Consider the following 19,690-nt stretch of genomic DNA (forward strand, 5'->3'; position numbering starts at 1 on the left):
TATATGGGGGGCTAGTGGGAATGCCAATCCAACAGACAGCCCAAGAGTGATTAAAACCGAAAAACCTTCTGGAAACAATGGTATGCTTTAGAGGAGAAAAAAAAAAAAAGATAGGTGAAATGTCCATCAGATATTTATAGAGAAGTGTCACTGAGTAATGTAGGTGGTGGAAGTGGGGCGGCAGATTGTAATTGAAACATGATCAACTTCTCAGGCTTCATACGCAAAAGTATTTTAATGCAGTGTATCTGAGGGTGGGGTCGATCACGCTCTTTATTCCTTATGGCTTTATTTTCAAGCACCTCTCCAACGGGGTAGCATAAAATGAGATTTATTTTTCATCCAGTAACAAAAGGATCCAAACCACAGATATGAGAAGCTGTAAATGACAGGGAAACAAGATACATCAACGTTCCCCTAATATCCGCTAAAATGAGAAGAGAAACTATTAGTTCAGTATCCCAGCTCTGATATAGAGGTTTGTGCCTTGGCTAACATGGACCTTGCCGAACATTCACTTTAAGCCTTTTCCAGGATGCTCTCATGCTGCTGGGGCTGGCGAGCAGGTTCTCACACTTTTTCGTAGCATACTGTAGACCATCTCTTCACAGGAGGACTGTCTCATGCACAACTCCCCTCCCATCCACAACTGTGTCGCAGCCCCGTGGCAATTACAATAATCGCTTACACTGAAAACTAAGCTGCGGAAAGGCATTTAAAGTATCCTATGCTGTCTTTTTAACGTGATTGAGTGTATGACACAAAGAGGGTTAGCTTTGTGGGAACAGCCAGCTCTTTGCAGACCACCAAAAATTGGTCCTTAGAGCAATTTGGAAGCCACTGCTCTGTAGGAACTATAGCAGTTTGTGAATCCCACTCATTGCTTAGAAGTCTTCCTTCAAACTAAATGCAAAACTGAACCCAGCCTCTAGGACGTGATCCTCTCCAAAGGATGCTAGTCGGTTTGGCCCATTTCCTCACTCAAGAGTACAAAGGAAGTTACTGCCACCACTCCTGACTTGTAGAGACTGGTTTAGTCAGAACTATAATGTGGATCTCTCTCTGTGCTGCAAAATTTGTGTCACAGTTATGGGGTTGCTGGTGTTTCTGAGTGTACCCAGGTGGTTGGCCTCATGCCCTTATCTGTCTCGGGGAGGAGAATTTCCCACTGTTAGACTGGAATCTGGGTACGACACCCCGCTGGTACCACCCACTTATTGCCATGCAGGCCTGACTAGACACCTGCATTTCTTCCCTTGGGAAATATGATTGACAGCCTTCATAAAACAAGCAGGTTTCTTAGAGAATGGAAAAAAGCATTAAAGAAAAGGATTTCAAAACAGCAAACAGCTGGCATGCATGTTTAGTCACCCAATCTTACACTTCACTACTAGGTACGTTAGATGGGTTCCTTCTTAAACTGGGCTTGCTCTGGTCCTGTAACGCTCATGACTTGAGGAAGCCCAGGAGTTGTGGGCCCCAGCCTGGTCATTGATTTGATTCCAGAGAGTCAGTGTGTGTCACTGTCTCCTGGACTACGTTTTTCCCTTCAGGGAACACCCTTTTCTCAAAGCCCCACCTGCCTTGGCTGTGGATGAATCCAATTATTCTATTGCTCAACGGCTTTTGTTACAGGGCCCAGGTGTGAAGACTTCCCTTAGCTTCAGACTGGTTTTCCCAGTGGCCCAGCCAGAGCATCTAAGGCCATGTGTACACCACAAAATTATGTCGATCTAACTTACATTGGCATACCAGCTTCTGCAATTATTAAATCGCTTGCGTGTGCACACACTTGGCTCCTTGTGTCAACAGTGTGTGTCCTAACCACACGGGCTTGTATTGATTGTGTTCTCAGCATGGGGTATAGTGAGATGGCTCCTGAAAGCCAGTAACAGTCGATGTAAGCAACGCAGTGTCTAAAATGACACCACATCGACCTAATTACATCAACCGCACGAGGAGGTGGAGTTACTATATCGGCAGAGGGAAGCACTTAAGTCGGCAGGAGCCAAATTTAAGTGAAGACACTTCCACAGCAAGGTCGATGCCAGGCAGCTTAGGTCAGCCTAACCCTGCAGTGTAGACCAGGCCTAAGATACTACTCCAGGGATGGTTGCTCCGTTGTTTGGCAGCTAGACGCCTTCAGCCATAGTGGCTTGCCGTCTGTGTGATTAAACTGTCTGCTCTCTCTGACATTCCAACAAACCGGAGGCCACTCATCCAATTTTAAACAAGACAGCCCTCTCTTTTTGGGTGATTTGTCCCCCATCCAGTACTGAGACAAAACCAAACGTGGTTTTGTCCAGGATTGGATGCCTTTTCGAAGAGCGCGCTGCTCCATCCCCGTTAGCGTGATGACCTTGCATGCACTATGTGAGGTCACACAGGTGGGGTGGGGGTCACGCCGTCTCTGGAAGTACTGGAATGTCTAGTATTCCAGGAATGCGTGAGTGGCCATCCTACGCTCAGAAATCCTGCGCATTTTGGGAGTGCAGATGAATGTTCATTGTCGAGCACCTCCACATTCATCACAACCAGTAATACAGTTTGGCACGGTTGGCCGCACTGTTCCCTCTAAGCTGTCCGCGTGTCCGCGCGCACACGGATCCTAAACCCCGCGCGCACGGCAAAACACCACACGCACAAAAATTTGCACAGAAGCACAACAATTTGCGCAGAAGAAATTTTTTGTGCACATGGCCTGTCAAAAATTAGAGGGAACATTGGTTGGCCGCCCCTGCAGGAGAAGTCCAGGAATAAGGTTGCTGCTGGCCAGGGCCAATGTGAGTTTGCAAAGCTGGAGAAGCACCTGCCATCGCTGATCCTAGTGCTAGCCAGTGCTGTCCAGCCCTCCATTTTGTGAGTGCTCTGTTCACTGCAGAGCACAGGGATAGTCCCATACATGAAAGTGGCTCACACACCTTAACAAGATGTCCTGCCGCAGTAGGTGCATAGCAAATGTTGCAGAGCTAGCTTGTAGCAGAGAACCCGACCCTGTGTGTCTGATGTGGTATGAAGGTGTTTGTTTCACTTAGCCCAACCCATGTTTATTGCAATCCACGTTTGTTGCAACAGCAACACGTTCCCTTGTGATGTGGTCATTCCCCCAGCAGGGTTGTCTGCTGCTTGCAGCTGGCTCATGGTGCTGCAGCACTAGGATATTCAGGCGCTGGCTGAGTAACCACGCCTGCCCTGCATTCTCAGATTACGCCTGCCCTGCATTCTTTATGGGGCTGCCTATAAAATAAGAGAGTGACTTGAAGTTGGCTTTGTTGCATTTTTTCGAAGCCCTGAGCAGCCTATCAGGGCACGTCTATGCTACAGCAGCAGCCTCGACGCTTCCTACATCGATGGACGGGGTTTTTCCCGTCGATGTAGTTAATCCATCTCTCCAACTCACGGCAGCTATGTTGACGGAAGAAAAGAATCCTTCCATCGACCTGGCTGCATCTACGCTGGGGGTTAGTTTGACCTAACTATGGCAATATAGGTGTAACATTTTTCAGTACCCTAAGCAGTGTAGCGAGGTCGATCTCATGTTCACCTGTAAACTAGGCCTGGTTTGTTACCTGATCAGGACATCGCCCTTGGGGCCTGTCCAAAAAGGTATCTGTGACCCCAGCAAGGACCACACCATGACCTTAGGTTGGCTGGTGAATGCAACTTTGCCATGGCAGCAGCTAGTGCTTGGAACACAGTTCCTGTCTGTGTTTTGAGTGTGTCCACTCCTGGCCCTTTATTCCTGTCAGACACCCCTGGTTTTACAAGGATGGTTCGTATGTTGCATGTTAACATAATATTCACTGAATTGTTTAGGGCCTGGGTGAGGGTTTAAAAATACTGTTTTCTCCATGACCTGCTGCGGTGCATTAGCTTGGTAAAAGCCTCCGGCAGAATTGTTCAACAATGAGGAAAAGCATTTGACCCATTGCCTCTCTTCCCCTTGTTCCCACATATTATAGTGTAGAGTACATATTTGTCACGGCAAATAGAAGGGCTTTCTTCCCTGCATAGACTAGAACTCAGCACAACCTTCATTGTAGAACTGCTAATGGTGCTTCTATAGTCATATCCTGGGTAGCTTCTCCAGTATCAGAATAGAAATTAAATTGCCATGAAGATACCTTCCTGTGTCTGTATGCACAGGAACTGTAGTCAGTTACGCTTGCCAGATAAAAACTTGTAATTGGATCAGGGTACCTATTTTAACTATGATTGTGCAGTGGCCGTGGAACTCCTACCAGAAGAGATGAAACTCTGTAATGTTTACATGAGAGGCTAATAAAATACAACGGTTTACTAACTTAGGACCTGATCCTGCAAACATCTATTACTCGCTGTAGTTCCGCTGGGAGTCAGAGAGACACTCAGTACATATTTGCAGAAGGAACCCTTCAGTAATCACGGTGGCTTATTCAGATTAACACTACAGTATGCTGCTAGCACGCTGCCAACAGACATGTTTATTAGCTATGGGACAAGAGAGAGTCTCAGGCATTATGCTCCATTTCGAAAGTTCTTTTAAAGAAGGGAGAAAATAAACAATTGACTGACCTAATTGTGCAGGTGCCATCTTCCTTCTCTCCCTTCCACTGCCCTAAATCTGCTGTCCTAGATAATTGCTAACGTCAACCTGCAGCTACACATAGCTTTGTGTAGGCCACCAGCTACATCTCAGACTCCAGCTGGGCAGCCAGTGCAGATTGCTAAAAACACCAATGTAGTGTTTGCACAGTGCGATGTCTTGCTTGGCACTTTGGGGCCTGTCACTGAGGACCTGGCCATGGTTCATCCTGAGAGCCACTGTGAGAGAATCCACCTTCTGGCTTTCATGGGGAAAGTGTGGAGAGCATTTCCTGGGGAGAGCGTCTCTCTGATGCACTCCCTGTAGAAGAAATGTAACCGTATGTTGTCTCGGTGTCATTCCCTCTTACAGCCCCAGCCTCTCTTCTCCTCTCCCTCCACTTCTTCCCCTCACTCCCTTTCTATTCTCTCATTCTCCTCCTCTTCCTTTTTCCCTCTCCTTCCTGTCTTTTCCATCCCATGTTGCCTCTGCTCCCCATTACTCTCCTTATCTCCCGCCTTCTGGACCACTTTCCTTTCAGATCTGCTTGAGTCATTTCAATGTGAGTTAACAGCCTAAGCCAGTAACAGCTCCAAGCCTTGCTAATGTTCCTCTTACGGAGATTTCAGGCTTGCATTAAGCTGCCTCAATTGCACATTTGGCCAACCTGCAAGGTTTTTCTAAGGGTTTATCTACACTGCGAAATTGACCGGCATAGCTATAGCGGAATAATTATTCTGCTATAGTTATGCTGGTACCACTCCCCTGTGTAGACAATCTATTCTGGAATAAAAGTGACTTTATTCTGCAGTAATTACTCCACTATAGCTATCCCAGTCAATTTCCCCAGTCAAGTTCTGGAGAACTTGTGTCCCTGCAAGCAAATGGGCTATGTGCCACTCCCTACTTGTGAACATCCTCCATGTGAATGTGTATATTTATTTGTCCAGCTTCCCATCATCACTTTGATAATGCAGCCTGCTTAGAGGAACATTTGTGTACTTGCATCACTAGCCTGGCAATAGAGGAGATTGTCTGATTGTCTTGCTTGCTCCCAGCAACCAGTTGCCTTTGCCCTCTACTTTTTAAGTTATTTAAAGTAACTGGATCCTCGTGAATACCCTCACTGACAAGTGCTATTCTGTGGCTTGGTCAAGACAGGGCATATTCTGGGTTCTTTGTCCTCATTCACTCTGACAGGCTCAAATACGTCCAGTCCCCAACCTGGATTTTCCTGCTTTCTGTGCTGATCCCTGCCTCACATGGGAAGGAGACCTCTGGGACTGATGCTGATTTGTCTCTTGATCACAGAAGGCTAAAGAAACCCCCCTCCGGTGCTGTCTCTCTTGCATGAGCACTTTCCTGTCGGGCCCTTAGCATTTTTCTGCTCTCCCTGAGAGGCACCTCAGTGGCTAAGCTGGTTTTGTGGAGCTGTGACAGACACAGCAGGAAGTGTTTCAGATAAAGAAATACGCCAGCCTTTTCCAGGTAACTTTGGCAGGCAGTAACCTGATCTCAGGACTTCCTTAAGCTTCCTGCTAACCTCCTCAGTTCCTCCGTAGCAGCAAACTGGATATGATCAAGTCAGTAATGAGGTGGATATATGATCCCAGCTCTGTAAAACGACTTTTTCTCTCACAGGGGAGGGATTTCTGGCTGAAAATAGTGAGGCTGGCTTAAAAATCATGAGATTTTAAAGATAATAATTTGGGGTTGTTTTGGGGCTTCTAGTTTTTGAGGACCGGGGTTCACATTTTTCAGTTGCTCTCCATAACGAGGCAGGTTAGAAACTTACATTTTGAGAGTCTTAAGTAGTCATGTGACTCCAGGAGCTGGGACTTCAAGACAAACACCCAATACCAAAAAACTTGCAGTAAATTTGCAAGTGTTGGCAATGCCATGCTACCCCTATTCTACCTTCTACCAAAGCAGCCCATTCACATGGGCAACAGCAACTTTCCATTCCTGCCAGTAAACGAGTGACCGATTTCCTCAACATCAGAGAATGGAAAAAGCATAGGAAACAACCGTTAGAGCATTTCTCTGTTCTGCAGGGGAAATATGCCAGTTCCCCCCAAGCGGTGTCTTCTGAAGTAGCCCATAAATCCGGCTACAGGGCTGCCTTTTCTTAAGGGTGAAAACAAAACCTTGACAAAACGAACAGCTTTTAGTCCTTCACATATAGATGTGCCTCCCCGCCTCCCCATCTCTCAACACACACTGAACTGGCTTCTGAAGAGACAAGGATAATTTAGAGAGAAAGAAAATCGCAGTATTTCAAGCCTGTGGCAGAGAAGTGTGTGGAATACACCAGCAACCTTTCCAAAGGGAAGACTCATTCTCCTGGAATGCAGGAAAGTGAAACCAAGTGGAAAGGAGGGCAGAAAAGGCTTGGAAGGATTCATATTATAGCAAGGCGCTCTCTCCCCTCCCCATGCTTATTAGCCAAGTCAAGTGGATTTTGGCAAGGGGATGATCAAACAATTGTTTTCTATAGGCACTTTGGCAGGCAGGTTCGGGCCGCAATATCCAACCAAGACAGTTCATTAGGAAGAGCAGGCATGGCATTCGTTCTTAGCCCCTTCAACAGAAGGCCAGCCCTTCCTTAGGGCATGTCTTCGCTGGGAAGAGGGGGAGGAGTGTTCTTAATTCAGGTTACCTAACATGGTTAAAATAGCAGTAAGAATAACACAGCAGCTTGGCTTTTAACTTGGGCTCGCAGCACTGGCTAAAGCCTGTAGGAGAGCGTGGGGTTGAACTTGAGCTGATCATGGCTTAGCTGCTGTGTCTGCTGCTCTTTTAACCTGAGTTCGCTAATGTGAGTTAAGAATACACCTTGCTTTTTTCTTTTCTTTCTTTTTTTTTTCCCCAGAGAAGACAGACATACCCTTAAAGATAATCTTTAAAGCAGGGTAGATTGGGTGTCTGGCCCTTCTCCCCCTCCCCCCCCCGTGCCCCATTTCTTTGTTGTATTTTAAACATTTTTAATTCTGCTATTTAATAAATAAACCCTTCGCAATATGCAGATTAGCCCGTCTTGACCACCCTTTTTAGGGCTGCAGGCTTCCATGGAGGACCAGAGAGCTAGAATGTGCTCCTCAGCCCCTAATTGAAAGTGTGGAGGGGGGATGACTTGTTAGCCAAGAGAGTTTTTCTCCTAAAAGTCTGTCAGGTGTCTGAGTGAAACGGGTGGTAGCAAAAAGGAAAAAAAACCCACAGCCTGACTGAATATCCTTTCTCCTTGGCTCTGCTTTCACTGTCACTAGTAATGTCCTCATTCTACCCATTCTCCAGTTGTCCATGGAGACTTCCAGGAGAAACACGGTAGAGGAGCCCTGAGTTTCTCATGTAGAAGACAGGCAGAACAAGGTCTTTTATTTAGACATTGGGAAGAAGTGCGAAAAAAGGGCACAAACCCATTATTTTCCCCCGCAGCAGATCATTGTCAACAGTGAATTTCCTGGCTTTTTGGGTTTGTTGTTGTTACATAATATAATTTAGAAGTCTCATGCTCAGCTGCTGCAGCCAAGTCACTGCCTTCAAGGGACCAAGGGGCCAGCCTGGAGGCACCGCAGCCCTTGCTGGGATTGGGCTGGTAGCCAGCCAGCTCTCCCACTGTGTGTGTGTGGACAGCTGCATCTGTCACTGTGCAGTTCTTCTCCACATTGGAGATGGGACTATTTGCCTGATGTTGAATGTGGGGGAGAAATCCCACAAGTGAGATTAGCCCTCCCCCCAGTAGAGGAAGAAAGAGAGTGGGCGAAAGAACAGCTGCCAGAAGAGGGAGGCAAGAAACTCCTCCCCACAGCAAGTTGGAGGGGAGGGCTGGGTAACCTGAGCCCTTTCCTCTCAAGCGGAGGGAGATGTTCAATCCTAGAGTACTTGATGATGCAGCTCAGTGAATCAACCTCCTGAGACATGGACACGTTTTCGTGGGGACACACGGTGCTACGGTTCTGCCATCCAACCTGGATGGCCACTGGGATGAAGTATCAACCCTCTGGCCTCAGGGCTTTGTCCCCGTGTGGGCAGGGTGCAATACACAGTTGGCCAGATCCTGTCTAGAGAGGAACTCGCACTGACTGCACGTCTCCCTGTTTTCTTGTTCCTGAAAGTTGGAGCCTTGCAAAACACCATGGTCTAGCTTCATGGAGATCCAGCTCGTGTGGATCCAGACCTCCTGACTTTAACTGTGATAGTTGGGCTCCAAATGGAACTGGAAAATTAAAGCAAAATTCATTTGCAAGGGTCGAGTTTCAGCTCAAAATCAAGGGAAACCAGGAATTTGGCTTGGGATTTGGCACTTGCCCAGAAATCAGCTCTGAGCTTGCTCAAAAGGTTGGCAACTCTCAGTGAATCTTTCAATGAGTCTGGCTTGTGGTGTAGCAAAGTCTAAAGCTGGGTGGCCTGGAATCCTGTCGTTAATCCTTCACTCAGCTCTACTGAATACCAGGCAGTAAAACAATTTGTCATTTCTCAATGGGCCTCGCTCTTGTCTTATACTTGCAGTCAGGAGCTAGGCACTGATCTTACAATTGGATCCTTGCAGGCAGACTTGTGCCTGCGTAGAGCTCTGCTGACTTCAGAGGGAGTCGCCATGGTGATAAGGGTCTTTCTGTGGATTTGGTGGCAGGATCGGACCTAAGTGAGAACTCTGCTGAAGGCAGTGGTGTCACACGGGTGTAGAGCTGGTTTGCGAGGAGAATCAGGCACATGGTCCCTTCCCTGATGACTTTACAGCATAAAGGTCCATTCTTGCAAATCCTCCATGCCCGGAATAGCCACTGAAGACAAACAGAACCCTGCATGCAGAGAACTTCCAGTGTCAAGCTCTGTTAGACCATATACAGATGGGTCAAAGAGAGACGTGACATGGTCTTGTAGTACGGACGGCCTAGGCTAGTCACGTGTGTTCTGGTTCCAGGGTTTTATATAGGAAGCATCCTTTCTTGAATATCTAGCCCATTGTAGGGATTCCCATAAAAATTATATAATCTCAGCAAATGATGACCTTGATCTAGAAACCAAGAAGAGTGAAAAATCTGTCATTTGCTGACAAGCATGTTCAGTCAATAACAAACTCTTTGGAAACAGCCCAAGTATTTCTGTTAATTTAACAACTGGAATACGTGTTACTGTGTGACAGCAAATTTTAAAATAGCAACACATTTGACTTGTTGAGCAAATCAATTGCTACAACGCTTAGTGTAGCACTTGTAAGTCTTGATTACCCTTATGTTACAACAGAAAATCCCCAATACACTTCTCCAGCAGAGAGTCAAGTGCTGTTTTGCCACATGGGTTGCGATGCATTCACAAAAACTTTCTTTAGCGACAAACTCTTGCCTTTTGATGTGCATCCGATTGATTGATTTCAGTGAGAACTGCATGTGTGCAGCCTAGGGCAGTGTTTGGACCTTTGATCATCTGGACGTTTATTGATTGGGATAGATAGGTTTATAAATCTCCTTATGTAAGTGTGAAGTAGTAAATGTTTTGTAGAAGCAGATGATACTTTTGCTTTGTTTTCCTTCCACAGCTAGTTGCATCCATTGTCTTCATCAGTTTTGGAGTCATTGCTGCGTTCTGCTGTGCCATAGTTGATGGTGTCTTTGCTGCCAGACACATAGTAAGTATTTCCAAAGGAACATGCATGCTGCTATACCTACACTCTCCGCATTCCACACCGTAGTGGATCAATCCCATGTCTGAAATGAAGGGAAAATACCTTCTAAAAGACAACTCAGCAAAGCTTTTCTGTCTTCTCTGTACTGTGTTTCTGTAGCCATGGTCTCAGATACAATATTCCTCTTCAGTTACTGTCCAATGTGTGATCTTCATTTTCTCTGCAGAGTTCAACAGCCACCTAACTTGAGCAGTAGTTACATTTCAGTGGGGGATGAAGTGATAGGTTCAGCTGATAAAGTACATCAGTGTGAAAGGCTCTCTGTATGTGTTACTGTTCTGGTGTAGCAGCTGGATGGGTAGCAGTGAGATATAGTGGGAAGAGTTTAGTGACCTGGAACTTTGTGTAACACATACCATCAAATAGATGCTGGTGATTTCACTGTTCCTGCTCCAAGGAGTTTACAATCTAAGTATAAGACAAGAGACAACAAATGGATACAGACAAATGGGGGAGCATAAGGAAACAATACGACAGTATTGGTCTGTACGGTAGCCAGTGGGCACAGTGCACCAGCTGAGATCTTAGATGCATTAGCTATATTGGCGTATAATTAGGTTATTAAGGCCATACAACCTTAGTTACTCCTGGGCCATATTTTAGAGAGTGAACCCCTAGAATGCCTCAAACCACAACAAAGCAGTCCAACCCTCAACAATAGAAATGACATTTCTCTGCTTGTCTGTCTGGCTCTGATGAGTAGGTTTCTTTTCCATCTCTGACTTCCATGTTTCTGTGCAACGTAAAGTATTAGCTTAGGTAAAAATATCAAGCTGTTTTTAATTTCTGGCTGATCCTGGCCATGTGGGGTGCTCTGGATCTGATCTCAGCACTGCTGTTTAAGGATCACAGTAGCTGATTTTACCTGCTGCACAATGATGTAAGTCTGAGATTCGTCTTTGCCAACCCCCCAATGTTTGTATGCGATGGCGAGAGCAGATCAGTTGGAACAACAAGAGTGCCAGGCTCTGGTTTCTGTATCTTGATTAATGAACCTGGTTTTGGCTTTGCTTCCCCTTGTACCTGTCCAAGAAAATCACCTTTTTCAAGTGTTAATGTACCTCTGAGTACGTCATGTTCTTTCTGCTGCCATTCCCCTACCCCAACACACTGTTATAAGCATTGGGCCAGATCTTTCAGAGAGCCCAGCTTCCAACAGCTCCCTAAATAAAGAGATGTCTTCCCTGCTCTTGCCTGGGCTCTTAGTTGAGAGTTGCTCCTAGTCCCTCCCCCCCTCCGTCCATATACAAAAATCCCTCTCCCTAGTGCAGCGGTGCTTTCGGCCCAGGCTAGCTAGCTGGCTCATCCTGGCATCTAGGCTAAGTTGGAGTGAGCCTTTCACTCAGACTGGTAACCCACCTGCTTTGCAATGAGGATGCAGGATAAACCACTACTATGCTGATAGTCCTCCAGTGCCTTTCCACGGTTCCCACATACACCCACATAGAGGATGATAAAAAACGGTTACTCACCTTCTCGTAACTGTTGTTCTTCGAGACGTGTTGCTCATGTCCATTCCAATTAGGTGTCGTCGGAAAGTTTTTCCCCTAGAAGCACCTGTCGGGTTGGCTGTGGAGCCCCCTGGAGTGGTGCCTTGATGGCGCTCGATATATGACCCTGCCGACCTAGCGCCTCCTCAGTTCCTTCTTGCCGGTTACTCCGACAGAGGGGAAGGCTGGTGGGTTTGGAATGGATATGAGCAATACGTCTCAAAGAACAACAGTTACAAGAAGGTGAGTAACCATTCTTCCTTCTTCGAGTGATTGCTCATATCAGTTCCAGTTAAGTGACTCCCAAGCCTTACCTAGGCGGCAGGGTCGGAGTTATGGAATCACTGATTGGAGTACCGCTCTGCCGAAAGCTGCATCATCTCTGGCATGCTGGATGATGGCGTAATGAGAGGTGAATGTATGCACCGAGGACCAAGTTGCTGCCCTGGCATGAGGCTTAGGTTAAAAAACAGGCAGGAAAATGTCCTGACTAGTGTGGAAGTGTGACACAGCCTTCAGAAGAAAGGCCTGTAAAGAGGTCTGAGTTGCACCTTATCCCTGTGGAAAACCATATAAGGTGGGTCTGAGGTAAGGGCCTTTAACTTAGACATACTGCTTGCAGATGTAATGGCGACCAGAAAGGCTACCTTCCACGACAGATAGAGAAGAGAGCAAGTTGCCAGCAGTTCGAATGGAGGCCTCATTAGCTTGGAGAGGACCAGGTTAAGGTCCCATGCGGGGACAGGCTGCCTGATCTGGGGATGTAGCTGTTCCAGACCCTCAAGGAACCGACCATCCATAGGGTTGGCGAAGATGGAGCATCCAGACGCTCCTGTGTGGAAGGCCGAGATAGCAGTGAGGTGAACCCTTATGGAGGACGCTGCCAGGCCTTGCTGTTTCAGGTGCAGAAGGTACTCTAGGATGAGAGGTACAGGTGTCTGGAGAGGGGTGTATGACGCTGGTCGCACCAACAAGTAAATCTTTTCCACTTTCCCAGATACATGGCTCTAGTGGAGGGCTTCCTGCTACTGAGTAGACCTCCCTTACTTGTTCTGAGCACAGAAGCTCCACGGAGTTCAGCCATGAAGCTTCCAAGCTGTGAGGTGGAGAGACTGCAGGTCGGTGTGATGAAGACAACCAAGGTCCTGAGTGATCAGGTTGGGGTGGAGAGGCAACGTGACAGGGGCGTCCACTGACAGTTCCAGGAGTGTGGTGTACCAATGTTGTCGAGGCCACGCTGGTGCCACCAGAATTATCTCTGCCTCATCCCTGCAGACCTTGAGGAGGACCTTGTACATGAGAAGGAACGGGGGAAAGACGTAGAGCAGGCGGCCTCCCCAGGGTAGCAGGAGTGCATCCGTAATTGATCCTGGGCTGTGTCTCTAGAAGGAGCAGAACATTGGGCACTTTCTGTTGCTCCAGGTGGCGAACAGATCGACCTGGGGAAACCCCCACCTTTGGAAGATGGAGTGTATGACATCTGGCCGGATGGACCACTTGTGATTGCAGAAGGACCTGCTGAGGTGGTCTGCCAGTGCGTTCTGAACTTCTGGTAGAAAGGATTCTTCCAGGTGGATGGAGTGGGCTACGCAGAACTCCCACAGCTAGAGGCTTCCCGACATAAAGGAGAGGAACGGGCTTTACCCTACTTGTTGATGTAAAACATGGCAGTGGTGTTGTCTGTCAGAACTGCTACACACGGGCCTTGTAGTTGGGCTTGAAAGGTCTGACATGTTAGTCACACTGCCCTCAGCTCCTTGATGTTGACATGGAGGGACAGCTCGTCCTGTGACCACAGGCCCTGTGTTTGGCAGTCTCCCAGATGTGCCTCCAATCCCAGAGCCGTCGCGTCCATTACCAGGGACAAGGAGGGCTGAGGGCTGTTGAAGGGGACTCCTTCGCATACTGACCAAGTGTCGAGCCACCAATGAAGGGACTCGAGCACCTGCCCCGGCACCATGACCACTGAATTCAGGCTGTTGTGTCCCAGGTGATAGGTTGAAGTGAGACACACCTGGAGTGGCCTGAGCTTCAGTCTGGCATGCTGGGTCACGTAAGTGCAGGCTGCCATGTGGACAAGGAGACTCAGGCATCCCCTTGCTGCAGTGGTGGGATATTGCCTGAGGCCTTGAATGATGTCCGTCATGGCTTGGAATTGGGACTCTGGCAAAAGTGCTCTAGCCTGAACCAAGTCCAACAGCACCCCGAAGAATTCTGTTCTTTGGGTCGGTGACAAGGTTGACTTGTTCAAGTTGAGGAAGAGACCCAGTCTCTCGAATGTGGATCTGACCAATTTGACCTGAGACTCCACCTGCCCCCTGGTGTGGCCTCTGAGCAGCCAGTCATCGAGGTAGGGGTATACCTGCACCTACCTCCAACGGAGGAAAGTGGCCACAACCAACATGCACTTGGTGAACATGTGGGGGGCTGTAGAAAGGTCGAATGGAAGGACCGTAAATGAATGATGTTTGTGGTCAATCAGGAACCATAGGAATCATCTGTGTGCAGGCCGAATGGTTATGTGAAAGTACGCATCTTTCATGTCGAGGGCAGCGTACCAGTCTCCCGGATCCAGAGAAGGGATAATTGTACCCAGGGAGACCATGGGGAACTTCAACTTTACCAGGAACTTGTTGAGTCCTTGCAGATCTAGAATGGGTCTCAGACCCCCCTTGGCCTTGGGGATTAGGAAGTATCGAGAATAGAAGCCCTTGCCCCTGAGCTCCTGAGGAATCTCCTCCACCGCTCCCATAGCGAGGAGCCCCTGCACCTCCTGGATAAGGAGTTGCTTGTGAGAGGGGTCTCTGAAGAGGGACGGGGAAGGGGGGTGGTGGGGAGGTAGGAGCAGAATTGGAGAGAATATCTCACTTCTACCGTACAGAGAACCCAGCGGTCCAAAGTTATTTGGGACCAGGCACGGTAGAAGTGGGACAGATGATTCAAGAAAGACGGGGAAGGATCCGGAATTGTGGCTGATGCACTGTCCTCAGGTGAACCTTCAAAAGGCCTGCTTTAAACCTGACGTTGGTTTAGTCGGGCCCTGCCCCTGCCCGGGCTGGGGGCGGGAAGGCTTGTGTCTGCCATTCCTGTCCCATCTCCCAGAAAAGTCCTCCTCGGCTGAAGAGGATAGGAGCACTGCTGCTGCTGAGGCTTGAAATGTTTGTGTTGGGTTGCCAGCGTGTGCCTACCCAAGGGTTTCATGGTAGCCCTGGAGTCTTTTAGGCTATGCAGCCTAGAGTCAGTCTGCTCCACGAACAGGCCCGCTCCATCAAAAGGCAGATCCTGCATGGTCTGTTGAACCTCGGGCGGAAGGCCCGATGCCTGCAGGCATGAGATAGATCTCATGGTGAGGACGAGGTGCGCTCCGCTGAGTCTGCAGCGTCTGGTGAGGCCTGCGTCACCGCCTTGCCCTCCTCCACTATCACTCCAAACTGCTCCCTGGACTCTGTTGGCACTTGCTCCTTAAACTTGAGCATCAAGTTCCAGGAGCTGAAGCTGTATCTTCTCAGAATTGCCTGCTGGCTGGGAATCCTGAGTTGTAACCCACACGAGGAATACACTTTGTGCCCATATAAGTCTAGGTGCTTGGTGCTCCTGCCTCTCCTTTTCATTTACTGCAGCCACCACCAATGAGCCAGGCTGCGGGTGTGTGAAGAGGTACTTGTACCCCTTAGATGGGACGAAATACTTCCTCTCCACACCCTTTGCGGTGGGAGGGATGGAGACCGGGGTCTGCCAAATGGTCTTAGCATTGACCTGTATAGTCTTGATGAGGGGTAGAGCCACCCTCGACGGGCCTTCCTGGGCCAGGAGGTCGACCATCGGGCCCTCCGACTCCACCATCTCCTCGGCCTGCAGGCCTATATTTCGCGCCACCCTGCGAAGGGGGTCCTGGTGGGCACGGCTGTCTATGGGAGGCGGTCCAGAGACGGAGGTCCCTGCAACCACCTCGTCCAGGGAGGATGAGGAGGAGGCTAATGGGGGAACAGGGTCCTCCTGACCCTCTTGGTCTCCAAAGGCCTCCTGTCCCTCCTCTCTGTCGGGGCCAACCACACCTGGATCAGGCTCAGAAACTGGGGTTGGTTCCAGGGGAGGTAGTACAACCGGTATCTCCTTGGCACCCCTACGGGTGGAGTGACTGGCTGATGCCTCCAGTACCAGCGGTTCAGAGGCCGCCAAACAGGAACCCTTGGAGTGGGTGCCCTGAGCCTGGTGTGCCCATGGGGTCCAGAATGGCCACTGTGCAGGCCATGGTGCTGGCCCCATGTCAGGGTGCCTTCCATGCCCTGACCGGTGCCGGCCCTGCTCTGAGTATCTAGACTGGACCACGATGGCCAGGGCAGTGCTGAGCAGAGCTGGACTGGAGAGCGGTGCCGCGAGGCTGGGGAGCGGTACTGAGATTCGGGGTCTGTGCGGGGACACTGACCAGTGCCGGGATGACCGGTGCTGGGAGTGGGACCTGCTGCATGATGGGGATCGGTGTGAGCATCAGCGTCATGATCGGGAGCGCTGGCATGACCTGGACTGGTGCCACGAGCGTGACCAGTGCCGCGATTGCCAGGACTCAAAGCGGTGCCATCATTCCACCGGCTGTGCTGAGGGACGAAGCATCGCCGGTTGGCCTCTAGACGTTGCCACGAAGGTTTGGCTCGAAGGACCGTGGTGCCGTCATGGTAATGAGGTCCCTCGTGGCATCTAACGTGCCCGGAGTGGATGGCAGTTCCACCTCCTCAATGACCTAGCTCGGGGAGTCCAACAGCACCGGGCTCGACAGTCCCCTGGCAGTCCCCATTAGCTCGTTCCAAAGGGGTGGGTCTCAGAGTCGGAGATCCACTCCCCCCGTGCTTCCAGTGCCGCTTCTGCGTCAGGGAATGGGACCGGTGCCGGGTCGATCCCACCGGTTTTGGCACTGGGAAGCGGTGATGCTGCGGGTCTCTCCCAGAGTCCTCCCACGGTGCCGCTTCTAGCCCAGCCACCGGGGCGCTGTGCACTGATGAGCTCGGTGCCGAGTCTTGCCGCGCCGATGTAGGTTACGGTCTAAGTGCTGCCCCCATAAGGAGCTGTTTGAGGCGAAAGTCTCGCTCCTTTTTTGTTCCGGGGCAAAACGCTTTACAAATCCCGTACTTGTCCGCTTGGTATGCTTCCCCCAGACACTTCAAGCAAGCATCGTGGGGGTCACCTGTTGGCATGGGCTTGTTACAGGACTTGCAGGGTTTGAACCCTTGGGACTTAGGCATACCCCAAGTCACCATGGGGAACGCGGTCTGGGTGAAGGGGAAGACCCCCCCACTCCCAACAGCTATCTGCTGTAACAACCGAAAACACTAAAACTAAACATAACGAGGCTTGGCATAACTGAACTAAACTAACTGAAAGCTAGGGAAAACGAGGAGAGCTTGCTAAGCAAGTCACCACAGTTCCAATGACCATCACTGGCAGTAAGAAGGACCTGAGGAGGCGCTGGGTCGGCAGGGTTGTATATTGAGCCACTCCAGGTAGCTCCACAGCTGACCCAATGGGAGCTGCTGGGGGAAAACTTTCTGGCGACCATGCACACGGCACACGCACCTAATTGGTGCGATACGAGCAATCACTCAAAGAAGAACCTACTACTGCTGTCGTTGACTCCCTTAGCTCAAGAGGCAGTGGTGCGTGCGGTGGGATTTAAAGGTTCTAACCCTGCCGATGATCCATGTGGGTGTCAGTTTGATGTCACATGATGCACAGGGCTGAGTGCAGCCCCGAGTGAGGACACAGGAACTCAGGTATGGCTTTACAGCGTGGCTGCTCACACCTGGGCTAGGCTAACCTAGGCCTGCGTGCTGCTCACTTGGGTTGACTCTGCAGTGAAGACATACCCGCCTCCGTGGCCAGATTTTCAAACAGTTTTCCACAGGAGCTGCTGGGTGCTAAGCGCTTCTGCAAAGCTGGCCCCTTCACTCCTTTGCCTGTGGGGGCACGGTGCTCTTTTGAAAATCCCGCCCAGCCTGGCCCGTCCTCCCTGCTCAGATTATGTGGCAGTGTGCTAGATTTGAACCTTGGCTTGGCTTTGAATGATATGCTAAACTGCTTGTTTTCTTCTGCAGGATCTTAGGCCCCTGTACGCAGGCCGATGTCAGTATTATTCCAAAAGTACGACTCCACCCGAGGTGAGAGCGGTTTTGGTGGCATCGCTTTCTAACAGGGCTGGCAGTGGCGTGGAGGTGTATGCCCTGCGGACCAGTCAGGGACAGAGCCCCCCCAGGATGGATTCATTCGTTCCCTGCATGCACAGGAGAGCAGGACTTTGGGAAGGGCTCAGCATTGGGGTCTTGGAGAGGGAGGAGCGTGAGGCACCAGTGATTGTCGGGGAGCACAGCGGTGGAGAAGGGTACGCTGGAATACAGCGGGGATTAGAGAGGGCATTTAGGAGTGGGGCATGCTGGAACTAGGGTTGGGGACCAGAGCGAGCGAGCCTGGAGTCCTTTGTGGGACTGCCAGCCTGACAGAGGAGACCAGCAGAGAGGAGGTGAAGGACACACGTGTCCATTTGTGTAGCCTTTTCGGCCCTCAGCAGGGTCAACATCTGAGGCAGAAGCAACTGTGCCAGCATTTCCATGGCGAACACTGACGAGGGGAAAGTGAAGGACAGCTCTGCCCAGCTGTAAGATAAGCAGCTCCCCATCCCAAACTGGGACACCTTCTGACAGAGAAATGTGTTCCCTAAAAAGGGGGGAACATCTACAATCACATGGAGTGGGTGAAACCTGTGTGATAAATCAAGTGTATTGCGCGCTGCTCTGCATCCCCTGGGACTTTCCTTCCAAATAGCTGAGCCGCTTTCAGGAGCTGCTGAATAAAAACAATCAGCCTGCCAGCAAAATCCATTTTTCTTCCCTGGCTCCCCCTCCCCAACTGCAATGTCCCCCCAGCACTTGTCTGGGGTGCAGGATGGGCAGTGGTCAGTGCTGGAGCAGTGACAGGGAGAAGATCGAATCTCGCTGGCCCCAGAGAGGTGACATCTCCAGAGTAAGCCTGGCAATAACCGAGATTGGATGGACACACGCACGTGTATCCAGTAACCATCCAGCGTTCGCCACCATGTCATGGTCTTGGCCTAGGGGTTGTACCAGTAGAACTATATCAGTAAAAAGTCACCCCCTCAGCCAACATAGTTATACTGGTACAAAATCTGTGCATAGACCAAGCCTCAGAGAAACAGGACCGAAGGCCATTGCTCGTCTTTTCCTGGGTTCCTTGTATCCCCCTTCTCTTTGTGTTCACGCAGGGGATCTGTAATCCACAGCGCCGGGGACCTTGCACACCTAAAATAAAAACCAACACCTGCTTCTGCTGTGACCTATACAACTGTGGAAAGTGAGTAAACTAAAAATAGCATTCAGCATCCATGCCAAGAGCAAATATGGGATACATTGCTTTGCTCTTGTTTAAAGAGGTTAGGGACTCCTACAGGATATGGTAGGAGCTATATATAGGATTGGTTAATTATAGCTATTATAGAAATAGATATTGCATTATTACTTCAGGTAGCAACCCTACCGTATTATAATGGAAGTTGGATCACGTAATGCTGCCATAAGACAGTCTAGTCTTTCAAAAAGAAAAGGAGGACTTGTGGCACCTTAGAGACTAACAAATTTATTTGAGCATAAGCTTTCGTGAGCTCACGAAAGCTTATGCTCAAATAAATTTGTTAGTCTCTAAGGTGCCACAAGTCCTCCTTTTCTTTTTGCGAATACAGACTAACACGGCTGCTACTCTGAAATCTAGTCTTTCAGTGTGTTCAAAAGGTTAAATTACCAAGCTACTCCCCTATGGTACCTTTTATCTGATGATCTCAATGTGCTACATAAATGTAAATCCTTCGCAATGAGGATGGCAAGTATTATCCCCACTTTACAAAATGGAGAAACTGAGGCTTAAGGGATCTGGTCAACTTGTAAACTATTC

The 19,690-nt window shown here is 49.4% G+C and overlaps 1 protein-coding gene across 5 annotated transcripts in view; it reads left to right on the plus strand.

Moving 5' to 3' along the window:
* The window catches only part of TMEM255A (transmembrane protein 255A), a 59,145-nt gene that overhangs the window by 21,958 nt on the left and 17,497 nt on the right, over positions 1-19,690 (plus strand). For all 5 annotated transcript variants that reach the window (XR_012160987.2, XR_012160988.2, XM_073361313.2 and 2 more), the window contains exons 4-6: positions 10,104-10,193; positions 17,827-17,889; positions 19,008-19,096. Coding sequence is in view for 3 of the 5 variants with exons in the window: in XM_073361313.2 (XP_073217414.1) it covers positions 10,104-10,193; positions 17,827-17,889; positions 19,008-19,096 (242 nt within the window). In the remaining 2 variants the exon portion in view is untranslated. The remainder of the gene's footprint in view (positions 1-10,103; positions 10,194-17,826; positions 17,890-19,007; positions 19,097-19,690) is intronic.

This window comes from Lepidochelys kempii, chromosome 9 (genome assembly GCF_965140285.1).
Source record: "Lepidochelys kempii isolate rLepKem1 chromosome 9, rLepKem1.hap1, whole genome shotgun sequence".
Lineage (NCBI taxonomy): Eukaryota > Metazoa > Chordata > Testudines > Cheloniidae > Lepidochelys > Lepidochelys kempii.